We start from the raw sequence: 27,791 nt of genomic DNA, 5'->3' as shown, positions 1-27,791 counted from the left end.
GCTTTGTTATCTCGTATACGGAAAAAGTAGCTTCATTAAGTTTACAATACTTTAGTATTTTCTTTAAATCTAGTGATTTATGCAAAGTTTGTTTCTTTGTTTCGTATTTAGTAAGTACTAGTTAAAGTTTGAGATTAGTTGCAAAGGCGTATGGAAATGCTTTAATATATGGTTTAATTAAATATTTGTTGTATTAAGTAGTGGCTTGTTTACGGTGTTTGCTTAAATATTTTAGTTTCAAATATATTTTATTTTTTTTTTTAGTTTTTACTAATTAATTAAGCTTTAATGGCTGCATGTCGTACTGTATTCGTTTGAAGTTGTTTTACAAATCATTTCTACATATTTTTCAGCATTTTGTATTTGTTTGTATTAATGGATAATTAATTGAAAAACTAGGGAGCATTACAAATGAGTTGCCAGACCGTACCACTCATTATAGAGGGTGTTACTGTTGGGGCTCAAATGGTTTGCAAATGAATTTTCTTTTGTATTTTGTTGTTGTTTCTCCCACTGTAAACAACTCATTTGTAATTCGAATTATTTTTAGAAATCTTAAAATTACGATTACTATTTACCTTTTTTGTTATTAGTTACTGCTTTAAATGGCTGCGGTTTATATTGGAAAACCCGTTATTTATTTATATATTCTTATTTTTTATATTAATACTTTATATTTTATATTTTTAATTTATTATTTATTTAATTTTTTTTTTAATTTTTATATTTTTTTTAATTTATTAATTTTTAAATTTATTATTTTTGATTATTTTTAATTAAGTAGTTTTATTATTTTTATTCTTAAATGTGGTATTGTTGTTTTCATTAATATTTATATATTTGTCTGCAACTGTTTTCTCTTATTTCTGTGTGTTGTTGTTTTTGCTTTTTTAATATAATTTTTTTTACAATTGTGTGTAAGCTGTTTTATAAATAACTTAATTCTTATACATACATACATAATTAATATATTGTTCGTTCTTGTTGCTGTTTTTTTTTTTTTTTTGGTTAGACTTTTGTTTTATTTTTTTGTTTCGTTTTTGGAAAAAGTCTTTCTTTTTTCATTTGAAGTGTTTGATTTTAATTTAATTTATTGTTCTTTTAACTTAAATAAATATTTTTATATATCTTTAATATAAATTTGAAAGCTTTTTCTTACGCTTTTGTTCTTTTTCTTTATCTTTGTATTCTATTTAATTATTTATTCCAAAAATATGGCGTAATATTCATTTTATGTTGTCTTTTTGTGGAATCGATATATTTAAAACAAAATTTTAATTAAAGTTGAAAGCTTTAAACAGAATATTTGTGTGTTAATTTCTATTCGAACGAAATTTGTAACATAATTTTGGCAATACTGAAAATTATTATTTTTTTAAATAATTTCTTTTTTAATATACAGTTTTTTAAATTTAAAAAATTTGATATTTAAAAAAAAAAATTAAAAATATTTTTTTTTTTAATTTTTTTTAATTCAATTGCCAGAAAATAATTTTAAAATATTTTTTATCACTAACAAATTAAAGTTGAGAGCTTTAAACAAATATTTGTGTGTCAATTTCTATTCGAACGAAATTTGTAACTTAATTTTAGCAATACTGAAAATTATTATTTTTTTAAATAATTTCTTTTTTAATATACATTTTTTTAAATTTAAAAAATTTAATAAATATTAAAAAAAATTAAAAAATGTTTTTGAAATATTTTTTTATTTTTTTTTATTTTTTTTTTATTTAATTGTCAAAAAATAATTTTAAAATATTTTTTTATCACTAACAATAACCCACTGAAAAGCATTAATAAACCTATTATTCAAACTAACTTCATTTAAATTAGATAGGTAATTTACACTGTCGGCCTTAGCAAAAGCCTTTACACTAAAAAATGTTATTTTTAACAAAAACTTTTAATTTACCATATTGTTATTTTCTTTTCTTTTTATTTTATTTGTATTTATTATTTTTATTTTGTATTTAATTTCTTTTTACTTTGCAATTATTTTTATATTTTTGTAGCATGATATTTATTTTTTATCGCATGAGATTTTTTTTCTGGTTAATGGAGCACTGTTGATTACTTTCTATGTATGTATGTATGTTTTGTACCATTTTGCATTTCATCATAACCTCAACTAGTATACTACTGTGTGTTTTTGTTGCTACATAAATTTGTGTAACATAGTGTAAGTATGTATGTATGCATTTGTTTATTAAAAACTTTCAACAGCTGTTTTTTTATTATTACATATGTATGTATGAGTGAGTGAGTGTGTGAGTGGCATAACCACTAAATGAGCTTTTGAAATAATTCATTCAAGTATTTTATATAATAAGTTCAAGAGTGACGCTCGCCAGCTGCTCGCTAATTACCGTTAAAAATGTATTTTCTTATATATTTTTTTTAAATTGCTATAATTCTGACTTGCTTGTCTAGCATTTTAAGATTTATTAATTTCTTTTTGCATATAATTTTAATAAATTTTCATTTGTTGTTGTTGTTTTTTGTTTTTCTTTTGTTTTCTCTATAGTGGAAGGGTTGAGTTAATGCCTAAGTTATATTTAGTAATCAATAATTAATTAATTTGTTGTTACTCTTTTGTTTCTCAAATTTATTCTTCGTTTGCCTAATTCAACAATTTCTTAAACGTTGCTACTAAGTCATTACGTTACGTTACGTTACGCTATGTGTCATGTGACACACATTGCAAGACTAATAATTCACATAACCGATCCGTTCGTTGAGACAATACATTGTATCGCTCTGCTTTAACTTTGTTTTTTTTTTTTGGTTTTACTTTACTTTTAACTTTACTATTTGACTTATGCGCCAATGCGTCGATGCATGTCTCAATATTCAATATTCAATATTATTTACCATAATGTAAGCTTTTAGAATATTTTAGAATGGATAAAATGCAGCTATGCTGGAAGTACTAGTAAAATTTAGTATCACAGTATTTTATTATAAGATCGAATTCATATAATTTTATTTATATATGTGTGTGTGTGGATGTGTTTGTGTAAGTGTATAGATGAATGTTTATGTGTATGTGAGTTTTCAAGTATTTGTTATTATTGTTAATATTTAGTTGAAGATTAAAATTGAGAGGGCAGAATTAACAACAAAAATAAAAAAAAAATATTTTTTTTTACAACTACATATAGAGCTGTATTTAGTAAAAAATATTAAAATTTATTAAAATATTAAATATTAAAAAAAAATTAATAAAAAAGTAAAATTAAAAAAATATTAAAAACTTAAAAAAATAAATGAAAAACAAATTTTGTATATAAAAAACAAAATAATGAAAAAATATTTTTAACAAAAAATTAATCAAATAAAAATATTTTTTTTTCATTAAAAAACAATCGAGTTATTGCTTCTGGCCTTAATATTTTTTTTCGCGAAAATTACACAATAGCACTTGCTTACATTAAATATATTTACCTAAGCACCTATGTCACTTATTATGCATTTAATTCACTTTTTACTACTAACTACTCATACTACTAAATTTAAAATGACTAATACATATTATTTAAATTGCATCACAAGCGCTCCCAAGAATATATACAAATTTAATTTTATATAAATTCTTATGGAAATATTCAGATCATACATACATATGTTCGCAAGTCAAGGGAAAAATTCGCACGAGAAAGTGGAAGTATGGATGAGAATGGGTTAATTTAAATCAATTAAAATATTGATTCAAATGCTTCGAGGAATATAAAAATATAAGTCTCAAATATTTTCGAACTTATACAAATCGAAATAAATATAAAATATTAAGATTCAGATATACATATATACAATCTTCAGAATATAAACAAAAAAAAAATTCACTTTAAACATCATTTCCCACATACATATATAGAAATAATAATAACACAGTTGATCCTCTTTTATACAAGCACTTAAGATCACTCCACTAACACCTTATTAACTATTGTTGCACACCTAGAAGACATTTTGATCCTAACAATACCACAATTGCATTTGTGAACTGTAGAAACTCATTCAATATTAAGATTTCCATGACCTGAGTCTCAACACAAGGCATTAACCACGTGACTTTGTCATATTAGCAACATAATTATCCGATAAATGATTTTCGAAAAATTGCTGGGATCATACTTCTTCACGAGATGTAAAACGGGTCCGTTGCGGTTATCCAGAGCGGAGTTGTCGGAAAAGATAACTTGTTTGTGAAAACTACCGTTAGACTACGCCTGAAACTCATTTGTAGACAAGTTTCGCAATAATATTACAGCAACAACATCAAATAAATAACTTTTAGAAAAGGTTACTGGATATTAAGAGTAAATTTATCACTTTTAGCAGAGACAGACCGTGAAAGAATCCCTACTTTTTCTGATGTGAAACTATTAGATGTGAAATTATTAAAAATGTATTTATTTATAAAAAAAACTAAATATTATTGAAATTCAAACAAAAAATTATATAAATATAGGAAAAATAACGCTTTATTCAAACCAGATTTTTTCTAAGCTACCTTAAACAGAAACTCTTAATACAATTCGGAAACGATGGTGATAAATTGGAGTGCATAATATATAGATAAGAAGAAGATAAGACAAACAATTCACGTGGTGTAAAATATTGTTCTCACTTTAAGATAAATTAAAGTAAAAAGTTGCTAAAAAAAACAATACTATTTCAAAAAATATGTATTACTAGAGTAGAAATAATCGTATTCATAAAGTAATATTCAAGAAATGAAAGAAATAAAATGTCATACAAAATTATTTAAACCACATTATTAGTAATGAATAAAAATAAATAAATTCACAAAATTCTTGCAAAATTTGTTTTATATGTTATATGGGATGTTATTTTAGAAAAAGTTTCAGATTTATGTATATTTTATATATTTTTCGCAATTTAAATTATTTTACGTAGACTGGAATTTTCTCTTTCTGTCAAATTTACAGAATGATGCGAATGAAAAAGAAATTTTTACATATATTTTTCTAAAATATTAGAATAAGAAAAAAAACAACAATTATGAAAAAAATTGTAAAATGATATTAAATAAATAATTATTGTAAAAAATATTATTTATGCAAATACAACTTAATATAAAATTATCATAAAAAATCAATATTTTAAATATGCCAAAAATATGTTTACCGCTTAATTTAAATAATTAAGCAAAATAAACATAATCATTAAATTGTTGTTATAAACGTTTTAGGTTTTAAATGGAAATTTTTTAAATAAAACTGTATTTTAAGAAATTTTTTTGCTCAATTGTAGACTTACATACATATGCATACATTTTTAATTTTAAATTTAATTTCTTTAAAGTGTAAATAATTTTTATGGATTTAAGAGATTTATTTTTCATAAATATTTATGGCACTGCACACATGTTGTTTTAAAAAATACTAAATAATGCTAATTATTTTAATTCTTATGAATGACCCTGTTTTGTGTCAAATCAACAAAAACTTACAAACTTGCCTGTAAATAACGAATATTTAAAGCCAATTTTAACTCAATGTGAATTTTAGTTTAAATGAATTTTAAATAATAAATTTTAATTTAAATCTTTAAAAAAATCTTTTCATTTACATAAAAAATGTGTTTACTTATAAAATACACGTGTTTTTAAGTGGAGAAAAAAAGTAGTAAAAATTGAGGCGCTTGCACAACAAATTGCTGCGCAAATACAGAATTATAAGTTTTTACAATAAAATGTGATATTAAATTAAAACATATTAACTACAAAACTAAATTAAAATGTGTAACAAAATATAAGAAAAAAATTAAATTTGTTCGCGTAACATATAATAAAGGCACCAGCGTTGGTAAATACAATTATTCTTAATAAATAGAGAAAAAATATTAAGAAATAAATACGAAAAAATTGAAAACATTTGAAATATTATATAAACATAACAAATAAGTTTACTAAAATTATCAAACCAACTAAAAAATATATATATAAACGAAATTTAATAAAATACTTTGAAATCAATAATTAAAGAGCAAATAAAGAAAGAAACATACATACATAAATTATGCAAAATTATAGTGACCAACCCGTTGACTTGCACTTAACGTACAATTTGAACGTTGTTGTAGTTATATATGTACATAAAATACGTAAGAGATTCTTGCAGCACGTCATAATTACAATTACTGCTTAATATTTGTAGTTAACAAAATGTGTGTAATGTTTATGCAAATATAGTAATATAGTAATTTTGTTGTTTTTGTTTTTTCTTTTCTAAACTGGTACTAATACTGTTGCGCAGCTTTAATCCATATCACAACACGGCAAACGCTCTTACAGACACACGGTACACAAACAAACACAAATAATCTGGAAGAGAGGGAGAATTAAAAATAAAAATTTAATAAATAATAAATAAAATTAAATTTCAAAATAAAATTTAAAATAAATACAGAAAAAGTGTTTTAATAAATAAAAAATAAAATTAAAATTTTAAAATAAAATTTAAAATAAATACAGAAAAATGTTTTAAGAAAATATTTATAGTTAAATAAACCAAAAAGCGGTGCATAATAATGAATATTAAATATGTATAGTGGAGAAAATAAATAATAAAAAATTGATGTTATAAAAAAATATGCATGATTAAAAAATTCGACAAAAATACAAAAAAAAAAAATAAAATTAAAAAAATTAAAAAAAAAAAATATTTAAAAAATATTAAAAAATTATTATTTTTAATTTTAAATAAATAATTAACATATTTGTTTACTTTTTGTTTATGTGTGAAATTGGAAATATATTTTACATTCTGCCACCAAAGTAGGCAAGCAAAAATTGTATATTTATTTATACGCGGACTATATTATTGTTCTATAATTTTGTAATTATGCAGTAATGCATGTGTGTGTGTGTGTTAGTTTACGTATGTGTATAAGTGTATATGTGTTTGTTTGTTTTTGATTCAGACTAAAACGCCATAATACTTGCTTTACTTAGTTCCAGCATATTAGCTACATTCTATTCTAGAAATATTCTAGAGCAACTATTCTTATTAAGCTTTTTATTAGCAACAAATTTATTTAAATTTAAATTTCGTTTACGTTTAAACGCGTCACGTCTTTCTTCGACTTCAACGACTTCTTGATCAAGTATTGGTTCCATACTCAATTCAGATTCCATATCCTTCCACATATTACGCGATTCAAAACTATGCATGCGTTTAACTGTTAACATTTGTTTTTGTTTTTCTTTTGGTATTATTTGTATTGTTTCATTTAGTTGCAATTGCCTTTCACAATGGATTCTATCGTATATGGTATTTCTTCTCACGATATTCTCATTAAAAATTGTCATCATAAAAGAATCGATTAATAACAATAAGCATATAAATTGTACGCAACGTACAATGGTTATATTCTTATGCAAACTTACAACAAAAGGATGACAATGGAGTCATTCCGGAAGCGCAAATTGATCTTGTTCCATTGGTTTCTTCAGCCAGCTGCCCAAGTCTTCGCGACGAAAAGCCGCAAATAACTCTTTCTTGGCAATCTGAAAGGTGGAATGCAGATTTAGAATGTGATTTCATACCAAAGTTGGTTTAGAACAAAACATCTATGAGTTAAGTGTACGAAGAAAACATAACCTCAAATATCAGAAGTTAAATAATTATTCGAAAACATTTGAAAATTCTTAAATTCTTAAATAAAAAACCATCCAGACACCCACCTGGTAGTCCTTAACCCTCTCCTTTGTTTGCCCGTAATCGGTAGTCAGCTTGCGATTCGGTATGCCGGGCAAATTTTTCATCAAATAGCCATACTTCATGAAGTACATCTGCTTGGTAATGCGCGATATTTGATTGTTGACCGTTTTGCCGGTTAGCGAATTCACCACCTCCACCTCGCTATCACCAATCGTCCAATTGATGCCGAAATTCGGTGCTTTAGCTTGATTACGCGGCTCAGCCGATGTGACCAAAGCCAAGCGTGGCTTATTCAAATGATAGGGTGGCGGAAGACCTTGTATGGATTTCTCTATTCGGCCGCAGACGGCACGATACATATGCTCGGGATGCAATAGACTGCCCAAAACTATGGAATGCAAATAAATCGGCTCGATTATGGAGGCCAACAGTGAGCCCTGTATGCCAACGATGTTCCAGCGTGCAATCTTATCGGAGCAGGACATGGTGAGCAAGCGTTCACCCTGTGGAAAAAAAGTGAAAAGCGTGAATTTTTTGTTGGAAATTTTTCAATTTATAAGAACTGGTGTGTACTCACCTGCAGTACGCCATCCCATGTTTGTAGTCCCTCTTTGCTTTTGACCGGTATGGTGCCCTCACCCGACTCGATTTTCGTACGCAATTGACCGCGCGCCTTTCTGCCATTGCGTAATCGCGTATTCAAGCAAAGTAGCAAGCGCAAATGATTTTAGCAATTGAATATATTTATATATTTGATATATAATAAATATATATGTATGATATATTTGGAGCGCAGACGCAGCAGTTTACAGCATTATATGGCACAGCGTTAGCGACATGAGCGAGTTCATCACCGAACAATGCAACGTAAGCGTATACAACAAAAGTGTAACACAAAAACAAAGACATATATATAAAGAAATTGAAATTATTTGGAAAAAAGAAATTTGAGAGAAAAAAGAGAAGAAAGAATTCATTTATCGATTGTACATTTTGAACGGACTAAATAAAATTGATTAAATACAGTTTATACTTAAATTTATAGCTTAATTTGGAAATATGAAAAAAAACCGGCTTTGTTTAAGCTTTATTTGTGCACAAAAAGCGTTAAACCACTCGTATTTAACACCCTTTGTGCTTTTGATGGAATTTTGAGGAGTTTTTGAGTGAGTACCGAATGAGTTTGCGTGATCTATCCTAATGAATTTCGTTACATTTTATTTAGTTAAAAGCTTTCTAGAAGTTTGACGGAGCTTTTTCTCAAAATTATGGCGTATGTGCTTAGGTTTTTCGAAAAATAGTGGATCCTAGTAGTTTTAAGCTGCTTCTGAAGCTACTTATTATATTCAGGACTACACTCGGATATCTCGCATTAGCTATTCTGGAGCGACGACGATTCTATATAAACTACTTTGATTAGATTAGGATCCGATCTCACGATCCGCAGGGCGTTAAAAGACGCGAAAGTGGATTTGCCTTTTAAAAGCCAACGAGACCAGTCTTATTCATATTTCATCAATAAATAAGTTCCTCAATAAGAACAGTGCCCTTAAATCAATCATTTGCCCCATAAAAAGTCATTGACTGGTCCGAAGTAAATCAAGCCCCCATTTTGGACCGTAAATAGACTATAGAAACCTACAAATTTGTTGAAGCTTCACAGTCGCACTGCCACTAGATGTCTTCTGAAGTCCTCCTAAACAAATTAAACACATTTTTATAACGAGGTTCCCATGTACCACATTAAGAGTCAAAAGATTATCCTAACGGGGTAACTCTTATCTCGGATCTCACAGAAGTAAGCACCCTTACTTTTTCTTAACGGATAAGACGCCACCTCTCTTTAAAACAAAGATCTCAGTCAACTAGAATATATCAAAGGCCCTAATTCCTTTATCGGTAATCGGTTTCAGTTCAAAAATCTCTTAGGGTCCTTAGGAAAATTTTTGACATTACATAAGCTGGACTTAGGTGCCAAATGAAGAATGAGAGTAAAAAATTTTCTAACGCTTTACACTTCTTGTAATATACAACTAATTTAAGTTCTAGATTTTGAGGTTATGTTTATAACTTTTATGTAAAAAACGTCAATCTAGCTAACCTTGGACGTTTTCTTTGGGCGAAAAAATGCGACTGTTTGGTTTTTATAACACAATTAAAATCTAAACCTAATATCAAATATATATTTAAGGCATCAAAAATGAGCCGTCATTATCACTGATATCTTTTATTTCTAATTCTTTCAAAATAATATTTTTTTGAATAAGAATAATGGCACTCACTCAAAAACTCAAATATATTCACAGAAAACTAACAATTCATAAGTATATAATATATTTAAATAATTCTTTTAAACTCTTACAAATAACAAAATGGGAAGCATAACTCAATTCAAATGTTACTTATATGAAGTTATTCTCACTTTCGCTTTTGTTTTTGTTTTTACTTTCATATAATATATTTTTTTTTTCTTTAATATATTTTATTTATTTTTTATTTTAAATTCTTTTTTGTTGTATACTTAGTAGTAGTAGTCTAGTTTGTTTAACTTTATTAAAAATTTTGTAAATTTCATTTGATTTTGTTTACCAACCTATTTGGATGTTTGTCAACACCAGTGTCATTTTCGTGAGGACTAAAAATCCGTGCATCACCACAAGGCGCTGTATTGATGTACAAATGGAAATGAACACCGGATTTTAGTTTGTACGGGTATTGCCCATTGTCTTGATTCCTCACGAAAATCGACTGATTTGCAGTGGCTATAAAAATCAAAAGTTGAAAAAAACAGAAAAAATTTGTTTATGCGACTTTAGTAAATACGAGATTAATTGTTTGACGCATGTCATGTTTTTTTTGGGTTGTAGTATTTAGTATTTAGTAGTAGTAGTATTTGTTAATTTTCATAATTAATACAAAATATTATCTAGTATATATGTGTGGACTAAGTATGCTCTATGTACTATGTTCTATGTAATTGTTGGTTAAGTAGTTAAAGTGGTTATGCGCTTAAGTTAAGTTTAAGTAAACGAAAGTGGGTTGCTAGAGTAAATAATTGGTTTTAAGAAAAAAAAGTAGAGAATGTGTTTTATGTTAGTTAATAAATTATTTCAGGTTTAATCCTGCTAAATGCAAACTAGGCGTCTAATAAAATAAATAAAAATGTAAGGTTAAAAGAGTTGTTCATTTTACTTTACGCTACCGGCTTCTTTTCTATGCTTGCTATTGGAAAAAAGTTAGTAGAGCTTAAATATTTGTTTAGAAATAAAAAATATATACTTAATTTATAATTTATGAACATGGCTTTAGATAAATATTTGTATATTTTATAAGTTTTCTGGATTCATATTTTAACAAAATTTAATTTTACTCCTTTTTGTTCATTCAGCAATTGTTATTTTCATATCTAAGTTTGAGGTTAGCATTTTTCAAATGTAAGAGACCAATACAAATGTTCTAAAAATCCACTATGAAGTTTCTTCTCCGCTATTTTGGTAATAATATGTTAAAAGCTTGTGAAATATATAGAATCGAATAATTCTCTGATTTTAATTACAATAATTTATTGTATTGTTCTGTTTAATTTTAGGATTAGTATACCGCTTCTTCCTAAGGGAGGTCAAAAAGTTAAGGAAATATTGAAATTTTACACAAAAGTGGTATTTTGCTTTCAAATAAAGAGTGACCTTCTCGAATTATTTAATTAAAAACTTAGAAAAACGTTTTAAGAATATATGAAAACTACTGAAGAATATAATTATAAGAAGAGGCAACAAGTTGAGAACATTTTTGCTCAATTATATGACTTATTTCGTTACTGTGCACTGTTTTGTTGTTGTTATTACAACTCAGAAAGCAATACAATTGTATAAATAACCACGTAACTGTTCATTATTTCAAAGCACCCTTCAAATAAAAACAAGGTTTATCCAAGAAAATCAGTTTCTGTCATCGGAATGAATCTAAAGAATGCATAATTGTCCAGTATCTTCAGTAAATCCTAAAATATTTTTATCTTTGCTGCATATTGAAACAATTTTAGAATTATTCAACACCTAATCTAACCTAAAATATTATAAAACATGTCATTAATTTCCTAAACTCTTTTTTCTTGCTATATGTAAATTGTTAATTAATTCTATACTTACTATACATCATCAGAATATATGCTTTAACTTTTCTAGTCGACGACTGATTCATGAAACTATTTTGAACAATATTTCTATGCATTTTTAGAACGCGATTCATAAAAAATATTAATAAAGATCATTAAAGTCAAGTGTGCTAGTGGCTAGATCACTTAAGCTCTTAAGTATCCCATATGGTCTAGTGGCTAGGATATCTGGCTTTCACCCAGAAGGCCCGGGTTCGATTCCCGGTATGGGAAGATTTTTTTTATTTTCTATTACTTTTAATTTTATTTCTTTTATTTATTTTTGAACTACTCTTCCTCTGAAAATTTCATTAAATTTTCTAATCGAGCGCATTCAAAGCAAATTTGTAGTAAAGGTAAGATGTATTTCGCGTGCATTTAATACTAGATTTTTACATTTTTTTTTTTAAATAAAATGGTTTTGTAATAAATTCATGCAAAACTGTTGTGTAGTTATGTAAGAGGAGTAAAGAAAAAGTATTTGTGATAATATGTTGCAATATGTCTTGCGAGAAAGCCAGTTCTAGCTATGTGGGTCTAAGTATACATAATTATCTAGCTGCACATTAAGCCAACCAAAAGCTTTTGTAGAAATGCAATTTTTTTAAGTAAAATATTTGAAATTAATTGAAAGTGACATGAAAAACAATGTTCACCAAATTTTTATAAAATTTTTTGTAGTAGTTTTTATTTAAATTTATTTATTTAAATATTTTTTGAAAGCGATTTAAAAAAAAAAATTATGTAAATTTTTTGATTTTTTATATAAAAATATTTACTATTTTGAAAGTGATTTTAAATATTTTTTTTTAAGTTTTATGTATTTTTTGTAAATATATTTGTATATTTTATGTATTTTTTGTAAATATAATTTTCCTTTAAATTAATTTTGTTAATAATTTTTATATAAATCGATTTGCTATTATTTGGAAAGTTATTTTAAATAAAGTTAAAGTTAAAGTTATTGAAATTCTGTTTATTTTTTATATAAACATAATTATTATTATTAAAAAAAATATATATTTTTAAGCAATTTATGGTATTTTTATAAAATTCTAATTTTTATTTTTTTTTTAATAATTTTTTTTTATTAATTTTAATAAGTATTTTCGCAAAAAACTAGCATAAATCGCATACAAAAAAAGATCTTGGTTGTGCAAAATGGTGTCGGGCAAAATAAAACAGAAAAAAACTACACTACTACTTTATCACAAACGAAAACTTAAGCTATTAAAAATAGTATAAGTCATAAATGTATGTATATTTATGTACATACACATACAGTTACAAATGCATGGGTGTGCATATGTTTGTATGTATGCATATTTACAATACCATAGAAGATTTCGACTAAGAACGAATACTGTGTGTGGCATAAAAAAAAACAAATTTTATATACAAGATCCATAAAAAATATACGAAATCAAAAAGAAAATCAGTTTCTTTTTCTACATAAAAATGCAAATACGCTTGCTCCTCGTCTACAACGACAAAAGAGCGTCTGGCAGAGCTAACGCACGCTTCAACTTACTCTGACTGCATTGGTGTTCTAATTGAGCATATAAGTATTTCATGAGACAACGGCGTGACACGATCTCTGCATGGGAATCGTTCAGCACGGCGCCGGTAACGCTCATGTGCTCGCCACTGACGCACTTGGTGCCAGTGGACACGGAAATTACCTGCAAAGCAGAAAATAAAAATAATTATTATTAAAAGCAACTTCTTGTGGAGTAGCAGAGAGGCTTGCGCAACACACTTTGGCTTCATTGAAATTCATATCCTCGGTCATCACAATGCCGGCCAACACTTTGCGGCGAGAATACGACTCCTGCCCCTTGATGACCTCCATGAATTTCTCCAACACTAGCCGACCGATGGTGTCGGCGTGTATCTGCGGCAATTCCATCGATGAGGTCTTATCGTCAATGGGCAGCGGCACATTCTTCTGCGGATGCATCATGGGACTGTATGAGATGTTGCACAGTGAAGCGAGTGCTGCTTTGGCGGCGGCATTCTTTGCCAGCTTCTTGGAGGGGCCTAAAATGAGTAAATAATATAAAAATTAATATTAAAAAATAATAATTTTATAAAAAATATTCACCTGTGCCATCGAACTTGCTGTTGTTCACCGTTACCGTCATTTTGAAGCGACAATTATTCTGCGCGCCATCTACAGTCGAACAATCGAAGTGCACATCGTTGAAGAGCTCATAGAGCAGCATAACAGGTCCCTTATCTGGCACTTTCTTTTGACCATCCACAGTGATGGCGCTTTTATTGACATCTGTTGGTGGAGGGGTTGGAAAAATTGAAAATTATTTTTTAAAATTGAAATTAATTCTTTTTTATATTTTTTTTTTAATTTTTTTATATTTAATTCTTTCATATTTTAGTTTATAAATATAGTGTAGCTTATTTCTAGACACCGTGTGAGGCTGCGGATTTATTATTTTTCATATGGGCAAGTGGCAACTCTGGACAACAACAAAACGTAGAAACGAACTACATACAATAAAAAAACGAGCGATTAACGGTTAATACGGTAACGGTTGGTGGGTCATTAACTCAAGTTTGAGGGGAATAAAAACAACATTTGTGGGGGAAATAATGCAAGAAAGAATTAATAAAAATAACGGGATTATAATAACAAAAAAACTGTTCAGTAACAACGATTTTCATAATTACCTGTTGAGAATTAATATATTTTTTACAATTCTTTAACGCTTAGTAGGGCAGTGATAGTGATAGTAGGGCAGTAATAGCTGCGAAACCACTCTCTTCACTAGATAAATTTTTTTGGGGTTAAGTGCAAATACCACAAAGTAATTATAAAACAATATTCATCTATGAATATAAACAAAGTCAATTCTTTCTCTCAAGTCTCACGAAAGCTGGTGCAACGCAAACGGAACGGTTCCGGATTTTTATTCGGTAAAGAATAGTAAATACTGCCGAATAGTATTCTTTAAAACTGTCTGGAGAATATTTTATGTCGGGAGAATTGCAACAAAATATACATTAACTCCAAAAACTCCGAAAATTTCGGAGTAGAAATAGGTACTCCGAAAAGATGTTTTAAAACTTGGCGACTGAAAAATATTTTCTTTGCCAAAAACGAACTCCTAAAAATGCAGAGTAGATAAAAGTACTTCGAAAGGATGCCTTAACACATTGGATTGAGCATTGGAAAATATTTTGTAAACGCCAAGAACCTAAGCTTTCCATACAAATATAATATATTGTAAAATTGAAATCGACATTGAATAAGACTCAGTGTTGGTTATTCTGGAATACTTTCCCATATTTCTCAAAACTTGTGAAATTTATATTGAATTGAAATCACGTACATAGTTTAATCGGATAAAGCGGATACGTTTGTGCCAAATAATGAACTCCGAAAAAATTCGGAGTATAATTGTACTACGAAAAGATGCTTTTGATTAACGCTTGTGGGTTGAAAAGCAATTTTCTTACCAAAAACCCAACTCCGAAAAATTCGGAGTAAATAAATAGTACTTTAGGATTAGAAAATATGTTGAAAAATAGAATTTACTCCATATATACACTTTAATATGCGTAAAACTCACTTTAAGACAAAATATCATATCAAATTGAATACAAACACATAAAAATAATATTAAAATATAATCGAAATCATCGAAATAAACAATAACCAAACAAATAAAATAAAATTAAAAAACAAATACTTGCTTGTCATGCTCAATGCACAATCGGTTACCCGCATGAACGGTGTCAGTTTTTTAATAAATTTCGCATGCCTGAACAGTGCGTCTAAAAGCGGGACTAATCTATCCGTGCTTATGTTCTCATAATTCACAATACCGTTTTCCAGATGTTCATCGCTTGTGAAATCAAGATTACACGTCGGCTTCAGCGGTGTCAGCACAGCGCCATCTTTAAACTGTATAAAACTGCGTAACGCCGTAGCGGCCGCCTCGATGCGTGCGATCTTCTTGCTGCGACCCTGTCCCATATACTTTTGGCCATCGACCTGGAAAGGAGCGAAAAAGAAAATATGATTTAAAGAACAATTGAGTTAAAGTTTTAAAATTGTGATTATACAAAATTTCAACATTTTTTGTTGCTATTTTTAGCTTAAACCCCTATTGCTTTAAAGTCAAAACATCAGCGCACATTGACTTCTGACGCCGACTTCGCATGTGTGACCGCATTTGTCATCACATCCTGCAGCTTGTTGCCACCATTACACACAATCTCCGCAGAAATCAGACAACAACCGCGTCGCTAACCAGCCAACAAAAACACCAACGCGAACAACAGTGGCATTACAAACTCCAAACCACAGCCAAGCGAACCCTTTCGTTTTTAAGGGTACATAGAAAAACCAACGACGTAAGCAACATCATCATTATCACCCACATGACGCATGCACAACAACAAAAGCAACAACATTGGCTACAATAACCACATAAAGCAGCTGAACACCCTCAGTATACCCCAGCACTGAACAACTTTGTGCCTGACTTAGCAATGCTGGCCGTCGAGTTTGATAAAATCGTTCGTGTATTTGTATGTGTGTGTGTGTGTGTGTGCGTGTTGAGCAGAAAATCGAATTATAATGTGGTGTCACTTTTTCTCTCACTTCATCGAACGTCTCATCGAGTTAGTGGACTCCTACTGGTGTGTAGTCGTTGAGGATGTGAGTTTTTCTTTTTTTCTGGCTTTTCCCTCGAGTTTTTATCTTAAACTTCCTCTTTTTGAATATTTCCCCGCTTGGGTATGTTGCAGTGATAAGCGCCGCAAAAAAGTGTACCAAAAACCGTTAGAGTGAACTCTGCTGGTGTGCTAGTTGTTTTCGCTGGTTGTTTGTATCTCGTGGGTTAGTTATTGGTGGTGTGGCAGCATCCTGCTTTTGCAGTTTGTACTTAGTCAGCTTGGCTGGTAATTACAGTGCATTACGTTGTTAAGCATACATGACAAGCACACGATTTTTCTTCTTCATCTTCTACTGCTTCCCCTTCTTCTTCTTGTTCGTTCTCTTGCAAGGGATGGATGGCTAAAGGTTAGTGCCACTTGTGAAAAACTCAGCTGTCTTTCATTTTTTAAGGAAATGCTTAATTGCGAGTAATGGTTATTAATTGAGTTGCTGGGAAAAGTTTAAGCATGTATAACGGGAAATTTAAGATGTGAATATAGCATGAGATACATAGAGGGGTGCTTCAGGTTTCAGGTTGGGTTTATTTAAAGAAGAATTTTGAAATTCTCGAGAAGTGTTGGTCTACAACTTTGCTTCCGTCGTCTTTTTTTTGTAAATTTTTTTTTTTTTGTTTTGTATAAAAACGGTTACAAATGTCGATGAGCCTCAGCCGCACTTTTCTTGGAATTAAAAAAAGAAAAGCAAAATTTCCCGCAAATGCCGAGAATTCGGCTCAAAATGTGACATTTTCAGTTGAGAATAAGTTTGGGATGCAAACAGATCTCTACAAATATTTTGTTGGGTTAATGTTGACACAAATGTCCAAGATCGATATAAAAAAAAATCGATCGATCGAAAAGACCTAATATTTACAAACTTTGTTTAAACACTACCTATTAGTTATTAATCCGGTAATTTAATCATTTTTCTAATGCCTCAAATGTATACTTATATATTTGATATTCATATGACTTTGTGGAAGGCAAAACCATACAATGAATCAGTTCAAGTAACTGAGTATGGCCAATTTAATAAAATATAATTTTTTTCGAAGATCCGTCAGTGACACCCTGTAGCTTCTATTATATTAAGTTACGTTAGGTTAGGTTAAAATCTGAATCTCGCTTGAACAGTTAAAATCGCCTTACTATATTTCTTTGAAATAAACGGTACACGAGCATGATGCTCGTATTTTTACTTTTTCGAAATTTCGAAGTCAAAGATTTAGATTATAAAAACTAATTTCGAAAAAAGGAGAATTTACATACATATATATATTATTACCCGTGACTCAATCTCTCGAAAAAAATTGCTTTGGTCCAATATTGAACCCGGTAATGCACTCGTCTATTGAAAATTTCAAGAAATGTTTATTTATATTCAAATATTTTCAAATCTCCGAATTCTATTCTTTTTCATAGGACCATGTGACAGACAAAGCACACATGAAGTGAAGCACAGTGACTTGGGAGAAAATTTTGGTCGAAAACTGAAATGAAATTTTGACTTCGATTCAATAATCTTACCATTTAAAGCTAATAAGTTTCATCATCATTATCTGTGTTTAAATATGCCGAAATCGAAGTAAAAATACTTTAAAATCATAAATCATACCTATATCATAAGACACCAAAAAAAAGTGAAGTCTTAAGAAAGCGACTTTGTTTCCACAGGCACTTGGGTCTACGTAGGTTTCTATATAACGGGAACACGTTGGTTTTTTGGTAAATGCCTTTCAATTCGACGGTAGTTGGTAGTTCCTAAAATAGTTTCTAAAATATTTGTCTTCATCTTGGAATCATCTTTTGAATCAAGTTTTTTAGGACTTTGTCATGGTTTCTAAATCTAATTTATGAATTCCGTGCCTTATAAATATCTTAAAGGTCAGTACCGTTCAAGAATTCTCACAAAATTGTGGAAAGACGGCAAATTCCATTTACCAGTAGGCAAATTGACTTTGACGAGACGGTTTAGAACACTATTACCAAAACTCACAACTCACAACTGTGTATATTATTGAGATCAAAGATTTTTAAAGTCCATGTCTCGAATTTATGACAACCAAATAATTTTTTTATAACGCCCACAGTTCACTAATGATCTATCAGCCGGTACTATCATAGAGAAATAGGCTTATAATGAGACAATTAAAAATCGTAATTTGTGTTACTTAGAGGTTGCTTCGGATTCTCAAAGAACATGTGTAGATATTTCGATCCACAGCGCGAAAACGTGACCACATTGAGATTGCGTGATATTATTAGTCAATATCTTAGGCTATTGATTCGATATATAAATATACCGTATAAAACCACTATAGTAAAAGTCACTGGTATTTAAAGGGTTAGGGGTAGTCAGAGACACGAAAAAAATGAGAATTTGCAGTAATTTGTTTTTGCTATTAAATCATGTTATTTTACAAAGTAATGATATGGCATTATTATACAATATTTTGACTTAAAGTCACGAAAATTTGAAAAAAAAATTAATTTCCAAAGTTATAGCTGTCTGTGTTGATCCAGTTTCAAAAAAAGGTCTTTGCGGTGACAATCATAAGTCTTTGGAGATTCATCTAAAATCAATCGGATAAAAAAATTAGTTTTATAAATAGGTAATTCTGGGCCGGATCGACGTTTTTTTCTCAAAAATTAACAAATGGTTTTTCTAGATTTTCGGGAAAAAAATCAACAGTTAGAGTGTGTGAGTGTCTCATTGATCTTAAAAAATCGAAAAAAAAATCCTTCGATCAGGCCTGAGTATATTACGTATTCTAAAAGCTGTATGAGCTTCATTAAAATCTACTGAGCGATAACCACCAGTTCAAAAAACATAGCTTTGAGAAAAACGTATTTAACGTATTTAAAGTTTTACACTAGCGTTTTGGAGCGCCCGAGCGATTTTTGTTATTTGTGGAATAATTCGAAAAGCTATTATCGGATCAACTTCAAATTTTCAGAGAATATTTTTAAGATATTAAAAAAATATATATTAACGAAAATGCAAAAAAAATTGATGTTTTGAAATTCCTGACTACCCCTAACCCCTTAAAGAGTCAATCCCCTCTTCAAATTTGGTAATCTACAGCATTTTCAGATTTTGTTTGTGACAATTTGTAAACTAAGGACTATCAAGCCAAACAGCTCAAAATCAACAACTATCACATGTGTAATATGTTTGCATAAGAAGACGGATGTATGTAAATATGTATTTATGCATAAAAAGCAACAAACATGGAAACCCACTTAACACGCCAAACACTGAGCACTGAAGCCGATTCAGCAAGAATAACCGTTATACTTTGTACCAAAGTTTAAGTGGAATTTTCGAACAAAGATCCTTTCTCCGCCTTTAGTTGCGGTTGCAAGGAAAGTAAACAAGAAACAAAAAAGTGGAGTATATAAAGGGGTTCCAGCAGCAGGAGCACATAATACACACTAGTGAGAGTATGTAAATATATGAGTATATAAAGATGTTTTTTTCTTATTGGCGAAAACACTTGGCAGCTTTTATTTTTACAGGCGAACCAAACTATTTTTCTTTTGAGCTATAAGAGAGCAGGTGTGGAAGAGTTTGGGAGCTGCAAGAGACGGGGAAAGCTGCAGTAACCACGTGCCAGCTGTTGGAGAGTTAAAACAGCCGAGCACCCAGTCGTTGGTGGGCTGGTTAAATAAATGCGTGCACACGTGTTTGCTTAATGGCTTTACCCACGCAATGGAGTGTCAACACACACATCCATTTATATGTATATGTATATGTGTGTGTGCTAGGAGTGAAAGCTGTGTGGAGCAGACCTTTTTTGTAATGCTGTAAGCATTGACGTTGGCTATGGGTCACTCCTGCAATCTCGTATCAAAGCGTATTGTCGGGTGCATATGCAAATATAAGCAAACACCCACACTCACATATTGTACATATATGTATGTAAAGTGCTGCCAACACATGCGAACCATTCAGAGCCAGATTCAGTTGCTTCGTTGGTTGAAGAAAAAAAACCATTTCCGCATTGGCTGCGAGGACATCACATCACAGTGGCTGAATGAGTGAATGGCAAGGAATGACATGCCATGAAATGAGTTTATTTTTGTTGTTGTTTATTTGCTCCGACTTTGGCGCTGTTACATGATACGAAAAAATAAATACACATATATGTATGTATAAAAATAAACAACAACATAAGATAACAGTTTTGTATTTCATCTGCATTTGCTGGCCGTTTTTTACTAAGTATTTTTTTGGCTTTTCGCCTAAAAGCGCCTCAGCATGGCGTGTGAAATAGGCAATAGGAAATTAAGCTACTTTTAGCATTTATTTATTCTACATGTTTTTTTGTTTATATGCTTCTCTCTTTCTTTGCTTGTTTGCCCACAGAGATGAAGTGTCTTGTAAGTTGAATTGTAAGATTAATTGTGTGATAGGTTAGACTGCGGCAGCATAGGCGTCCGTGCGTCTGAGTGCGTTTTTTATTTTATTTTAATACAGAATGTGTGCCAAATTTAGGCGGAAGGGTAGATGCAAATCTTGGTCAATTTGTATTAATATACGTGGTGTGTTCAAAAAATATCAGGAATTTTCGTTTTAATTTTAATTTAAAATTAATAATTATATTTAAAATAATATTTTGTATTAATTCGTCTACATTAATATTGTCGCATTTAAGATTGTCTCCATTCGATCTTATTAATTCCCGTTATTTTTTGAACACACCTAGCAGCAATATTTGTTTATAAGCAATAGTAAATCAATATGCTCATTTGTTTTAGATCCCATAGGAATCTGTATTTATCAGAGCACCGATTTTTATAATCACTACTATGCAACTAGAACAAATCGATTTTGTAAAATTTAATTCGAACCTATAACTATTCAAGAATGTTCCTTTAAAATTACAAGTGAAAATTTCAAAAACTCTTGAAGATATAGCCGATTTATGGCGGAAGTGTCAGGTGACGTCGGAACGCGTTTAAACGTTTAAAGGCGTTTTTCTCGAAACAGTGTTTTTACGACTGGGATTACTCAAAACCTCCATTTTAATACGTTATTCTATACATATATAGCTATGGTATGAACTAGGATAAATCAAATCGGTGAAGATCTTAACTTTTACTTAACTTTTCAATTTGATTTGTGGCTAAAAAAAATTTTTCAAAAGTCCGCCGCCGAAAAGAAAGGCTTTTGTTTAATTACAAAAAACAGCAACAAAAAAATCACGTTCCAGAGTAATCGATCTTGTTAAAATTTTAGACAGGGTTTAGGATGCAATAACGTGAGATTTTGAAAACTTATGCTACACGATACAATATTTTGTCTACTTTGCAAAAATACTGAGCTGAGCACTCGAGTAAACCTGCATCGACTAGTGAATAGAGACTATTGTGGTACCTTCTATACAAATTTTCCATATAATAAAGAACTTGGACAAATTTTCAAGGGTAATTTTGCGATGGAGGTAAACCACTCTCTTAGTTCAGCTGAGTGTTAAGGTCTTAAAATAGATTGTATGTCATAGTGTAAGGCGTTGTTTGAAATATAATAATAAAATTAAGTATATTTCTAACGAAAGTTAACTTAAGAACTCTATTAGGAGTGCTAACAGGTCATTATCTGATAGGAAGACACTCTGATATACTAGGGATACCATACAATGACTACTGTAGTAGCTCCCAAGAAGTAGAAGAAGAAGTGGCTGTTGTACATCTTCTATGTTACACGCATAAAACCTTTGGAGTTGATCAACTTCATAACGACCACAGAGTGGTTCAGAGCGTACATTGTAATGTAAAGGGATTCTAGTCACGGTGAATTCACAATGGGCATTCTAAAGGCCTAGCTGCGTTATCTGACATCAACCAACCGCTATATTATTTCTGATTTCTTGTGTCGCAAAATAAAGGGTATTTTTTAGGACTTTTGGTTTTCAATATGAAAAAAAAACATATCATTGAATATTATTGCCAGGAATTTAGCTTTATTATTATGATACAATATTCCAGAGTAGGTTTGTTCATTTATGTTCATCATTTTCATTAAAACGGCAATCCCAAATGAGTATAAATCAAGTAAGAGTCTTCAAAATGATCAACTCCAAAAAAAATTTGCCTCAATGAAAAGCACAAAAACTAAAAAAAAAAAAATAAATGGGACCCAATTTTTTAGTCATAAAAGGTACATATACTCAGCAATTAACGGTATTTTCATTTAACTTTCGAATGAAAAAAAACTGAAAATAGTAGCAACTGGGATTAGCGCGAGATATCTAATGGCCAATTTGCCAGACTAATCCACTTTAAATGGCTTTGACGACCGCAGCACGAATTAAAATTTTACAACTCAACTTGTCCGCTCGTCAATAGTTTGTGAACCGCGGCGCGTTTTATCCGGCTGTCATAGAATAAAAATCGGCCTGAACAAATAAATGACATTAGTTTTTGTAGTTTTTGTGTTGGTCAATTTACAGTTACAATGGTCATACAGAATTGGTCAAGCGCACAGTTGACTCTATTCAACCAGCAACTTAGACGTTGCTTTATTTGCTCTCGTCCGCATTGCAACACAAACAAAAAGTTGAAAAAATAAATGAAAAAAAAAAAACAAATGCACACACGCGCGCACGTGATAACGGTTGCCAGCCAAAGTGCCGCGTTGCCAACTGCGCGAACTCAATTGTTATATTTTTGTTTGACAAGCACTTTGGCGCGGCATTAGAGCAATCAAGCGGCAAAAAAACACACACACATACACATACACATTTATATACACATATAGAAGTATATATGTATATACACGCAAAAAAGCACCCCGCCGACGGCGCTGTGCTAACTTTATTTTAACTTTTTTCACAAGCGCTCTTCGCTGCCCTTTTCAGCAGTTCATACATATATAAATACCGTTAGTTTGTGCAGCATTTGTGGATTTTTTATGCGCAAATATTTGCGTTTTTAACTCGCAGGGAAATTAAAAGCACGTGTATTTGCGAAAGCGTGGCGGAAAGCTTTTTTTTCTGAAAACTTGAAATTCTACAAGCGAAGAACACGAGTTGAAGAAGATGCAGAGAATGCAAAGAAAACAAGAAAAAACATTTTTTTTTTTACAACACAATAAAAATTCGGTAATATTTTGAAGACACAAAAGCTCTAAAAGCAGATTTATATTTTATAGCAACTTAAATTAGAAATCTTCCCCATTCCTGCTCTCACCTTTATCTTCCATAAAATAAAAATAAAAATAAAAATTTCCTTAATTTTAATGCCACCTTTTCCCATTTAACCGAAAACTCATTTCTTTTTATATGCACTTTTGGGCCTTTAACTCCCAACTGACCTGACCTGTGCACAGCACTCTCCGCCGTCCGCAGCGCCGTTGGCACACACACACACCTTTGCAGCAGGTTGCCTTAATTTGGCTTGACCGAGTAAATTTAATCAAGCCAGCGGTGACGGTGGCGCTTTGCCAGCGAATTTGCTGCTGCAGCAGCTGCAGTGTGTGGCAGCATTTTAGGCGCTTCAGCATCAGCAATCGCGTTTGTCATGTGCCAATAGCACACCGCAGGGATACGTATAACGGTAAATTACATGATTTTTCGCAAAATACTCTCGCACAACAAACAAATGACACCGGCTGCTGCTGTAATGTGTAAGAGGCCGCGAGCTTACCCCAAATTCGACGTCATAATTTTACATTGGCAACGCGGTGGATTACCGCATTTGCGGTTGTGTTCTGGCACAACACGGTTGTCACATATTTTAAATGGATGCAACATTTGGCGGCGGTAAGCCGGTGTTTACTTATATTTTAAGCTAGCAATGCAACATTAAAAAAGAGAGAGGTGGATCAGTGAGAGTGAGTTGTGCTGAAATAGGAACACTAAGTTCGGGGTTGCCAAATCCGGACAAGGAACTTCGAAAATCATAAAGCAACTATTAATTTTGGAGCAAAGTCCGGAGTATTTGTGTAAAAATATCCATAAGCCCTGGAAGCATTATTTAAGTAATCAAAAAAAGAAGAAAAGCGTCGATTAAGCACTACAGGCTCTTAAGGCCAGCTATTATAGACAATAAAAAAATAAAATTTCTGTGACAACAGTCGAAAGAGAATATTAATTGATTCCCCTTTTCGAAGTAATAGATGCAAAAATATATAAAAAATCGCATGCGAGAAATTTTCAAGAAGCTCACACTCTATGAGTGTACTCATATGCAGTAGCAATGGCAATAAAAACAGCAAATCTGTTTATTGCGATATTTTCACTGCTTTTAAGTAGTTCTCAAACGCTATATTTTTCATTTCACTCGAGATTTTTTACGAAAAATTTCACTTCAGACATATTTAATATTAATTTATGATTTCCATCAGCGAATCTCATGCAACATTTTTATCTGAACTCACAGAGGATATCTATGTAAATATACGCTATTTTATAGCACTCAAAAGCTTTAAGATTTTCTTACTGTTTCTCTGTGAATCTCAAACTCAATAATTTTCAATTCAGTGTTGATATTTACTGGAAAAATTATCAAGTATCATGCCACACATTTTTTCTTTCATCTCAGATAGTACTATTTGGCAGTCAGTTATTTCATTAGTGGTAATATAAACACTAACAAAAAGTTTTGCGATATTTTTACTTTATTAAGAAAGCTATCGAACTCAATAATTTTAAATTTATAACAGACTTTGAAACCGAAATTTTCACTCTACGCTAGTTGATAATAATTTATAACATTAAAGCATAAATCGCATACGATAAATATTTAGCTAATTCTTTGAGAGCGCATATGGAATATATCAGTCAAATAATTTCTTTCGATGAACACTTCAAAATACTTTTGCGAGATTTTTACTATATCTATATCCCAACCTTTATAATTTTTCTTTCAGTCTAAATTTTCTTATTGCAAAAATTTTATTTTATGCATATTTAATATCAATTTTTGATTTACTTGATGGACGTGTCTCATGATACAATTTTTTTCTGTCTTCTGTGAGAATATGCTTTGTCAGTCTGATATTTTGTCAATGGTAAAATTACCTATTCAAAACACTTTTATAATATTTTCAATTTATCTAGGAAGTTCTCTTAATAAATTTCCAGTTTAATCCCGATTTTGAACTCAAAAATTTCCCTTAGGCAAATTTGGTCATTACGGATAAATCGCATGCGATAATTTTTTTCAAATAAACATTTCAAAAGAATTTGGAAGCGTGCGATAAATGCTCTCTGTGCGATAAAATAAAATCACAAAAATTGTTTACCGATTTTTCCACTGCATCTAACTACTCGCTCTATAAATAACTTTCCATTCACTTTCGATTTTTACCGCAAACATTTTACATCACGCATATTTAATAAATAATTCATGATTTTTTTATATGGTGTATATATATATATAATAAAATTTCAGTTTGGAGTGATATGATGTGAAAGCACACAAGCCAAAACCACATGTTTCTCTGCAAGTAGGATTAAAAAGTGCTCCATCAACTGCTTTGAATTGTCATTTTCGAATAAATTTGAAACTGAATTCTAAACGAATGCGAATAATCGATCACCCTAGTACTCGTATATGTGTCAGAGAGAGAGAGAGAACACGAGTGGACATTAAATACAGCAGACGCAATGCGGCGTAGCTACAAAATGTTTAAAGTACAACAAAAATGTGTAAAAAAGTAATAAACTTTGCCATGAGCCAAACACAAAAAACAACAACTACAGCAATAAAAAATGACCGGAGGCGGAAATAGGAGGTAATACGTTAAAATGGCACTTGCCAGCGACCCGCGAAGCAAACACACACACGATTGAGCATAATAAGCATGTGTGTTTGTGTGTGATATACATATATACATACACATTATACATATATACTTGTTTTTATATATATTTACTCATGTGCGTACAACCACAAAAGCCGGCGAACACAAGCGTAACGGAAATGCATTCGCCGCAAATTTCATATGTAAATGTGTGAGCTCGTGTGTGATTTTTAAAGACACACAGACGCATACACTCTCACATATAAGGATGTGCTTATGCTGCAGTTGCTGTGTAAGCGCAGGAGTGCGACGTCGCCACGTCATCGCCGTAACCATTCATAAATTAAACGGAAGTATGGTATTAAATACGTTGAGACCCCACTCCGGGTCTACCTATACACGCGCTAGCGAAACGTGAACCGGAACTGCAAACGACGGACATACGTAACAAAAGTAAGCTAACAACAACACCAACGACAACAACAACAGTAAGCGACAGACATGTGACGACGGAAAAGTGAACTTACTGAGGCTTTGGCAAGCGACGCACCCACACATACATACATATATACTCTACACATACAAATATATGTCCATATGTATGTACGAATAACGGCATTTAAAAGAGCGCATCGTTTATCGTCGTCGTTTCATGTTGTGCGCAGTCATTAGAGCAGCAGCAGCAACGGGATATTTTCTGCCGACCGGCAGGCTGTTGTGTAATCGCCAACAATTGGCTGGATGCGGCCACTGAAATCGTTAAAAGCTGAGCAACGCATGTGTGAGTATGCGTGTACAAATTGGCTGTGTGTGTGTATTTACAAATTGTCGTTTGCGCGTGTGCGTGTGAGTTTAAGAGCATTCCCATGATGCGAGCCTTGACGGGTCTCAGGTTGTACGTGCAATTTATAAGTTAGCGGCGGGTGTAATCCCCTTTTATAGCGCGTGGGCTGTTATCGTCGCGGCAACCAAAGCGGTTAGCGGACAGCGCAAATGTTGCTCTCATGCGTGTGGGTAGTGTGTGAGTGGGCAGCTGCGATAGCTAATGAAACGTCATATATGTAGATGTGTAGAAATAAATCTTCAGGATCGAAAGAGAATATATGTGTGACGTATTTTTGCTTAAACAGTGGGTTTTACTGGTTGGGAATTTCGAATAGAAATATTATAAAATTAAATGAGTTACCACATCGTGATTATAACTCTGAGGACCACCGGTTCTAATTCTCGACTCGACTCAACAAACCTCAGAAATATTTTTCACAAAGGAAGCTGTTCTCTAAAGTTCATGAGACATTACTAAGCGACTTTAAAAATGTAATCAGTATATATGTGGTGACTTCCAAAAAGTCTAAGTTCAGATGTAAGCGTACATTTTGTACATTCACAATTTATTTATTGAAATTTAATATGATAAAACACAATTTTCACTTTATTCATATAATCGGCACAAAGTCTACTAGATTAACGAAAATCATTATATATAGTATATGGAACCTGGTGTAATTCCTGGACC

The 27,791-nt window shown here is 30.9% G+C and overlaps 1 protein-coding gene, 1 long non-coding RNA gene and 1 other non-coding gene across 8 annotated transcripts in view; 2 read left to right on the top strand and 1 right to left on the bottom strand.

Annotated features, from left to right (window-relative positions):
- Positions 1 to 1,956: 1,956 nt before the first annotated feature.
- Adar_1 (double-stranded RNA-specific editase Adar) overlaps positions 1,957 to 27,791 on the bottom strand; it is a 138,012-nt gene continuing 112,177 nt past the window's right edge. For 4 of the 6 annotated variants that reach the window (XM_054232236.1, XM_011186935.3, XM_054232235.1 and 1 more), the window contains 9 exons: positions 15,559 to 15,859; positions 13,949 to 14,131; positions 13,604 to 13,884; positions 13,376 to 13,526; positions 10,285 to 10,453; positions 8,269 to 8,368; positions 7,715 to 8,194; positions 7,418 to 7,537; positions 1,957 to 6,352 (listed from right to left, as the gene is read on the bottom strand). In XM_054232236.1, coding sequence (XP_054088211.1) covers positions 7,439 to 7,537; positions 7,715 to 8,194; positions 8,269 to 8,368; positions 10,285 to 10,453; positions 13,376 to 13,526; positions 13,604 to 13,884; positions 13,949 to 14,131; positions 15,559 to 15,859 — 1,764 coding nt within the window. In that variant the 3' untranslated portion in view covers positions 1,957 to 6,352; positions 7,418 to 7,438. Of the gene's footprint in view, positions 6,353 to 7,086; positions 7,322 to 7,417; positions 7,538 to 7,714; positions 8,195 to 8,268; positions 8,369 to 10,284; positions 10,454 to 13,375; positions 13,527 to 13,603; positions 13,885 to 13,948; positions 14,132 to 15,558; positions 15,860 to 27,791 lie in introns of all 6 variants that reach the window. The other 2 variants (XR_008471507.1, XM_011186936.3) reach the window with 2 other exon arrangements.
- Positions 5,697 to 20,266, top strand: LOC128922289 (uncharacterized). Its single transcript, XR_008471508.1, has 3 exons — positions 5,697 to 5,834; positions 19,619 to 19,968; positions 20,029 to 20,266. It is a non-coding gene; the product is annotated as an uncharacterized LOC128922289 (long non-coding RNA).
- Positions 12,007 to 12,078, top strand: Trnae-uuc (transfer RNA glutamic acid (anticodon UUC)). The gene has a single exon. It is a non-coding gene; the product is annotated as a tRNA-Glu (tRNA).

The sequence above is a fragment of the Zeugodacus cucurbitae genome, chromosome 5 (genome assembly GCF_028554725.1).
Source record: "Zeugodacus cucurbitae isolate PBARC_wt_2022May chromosome 5, idZeuCucr1.2, whole genome shotgun sequence".
Lineage (NCBI taxonomy): Eukaryota > Metazoa > Arthropoda > Insecta > Diptera > Tephritidae > Zeugodacus > Zeugodacus cucurbitae.
The sequence above is the reverse complement of the archived record's forward strand: the minus strand, read 5'-3'. Positions and strand labels throughout refer to the sequence as shown.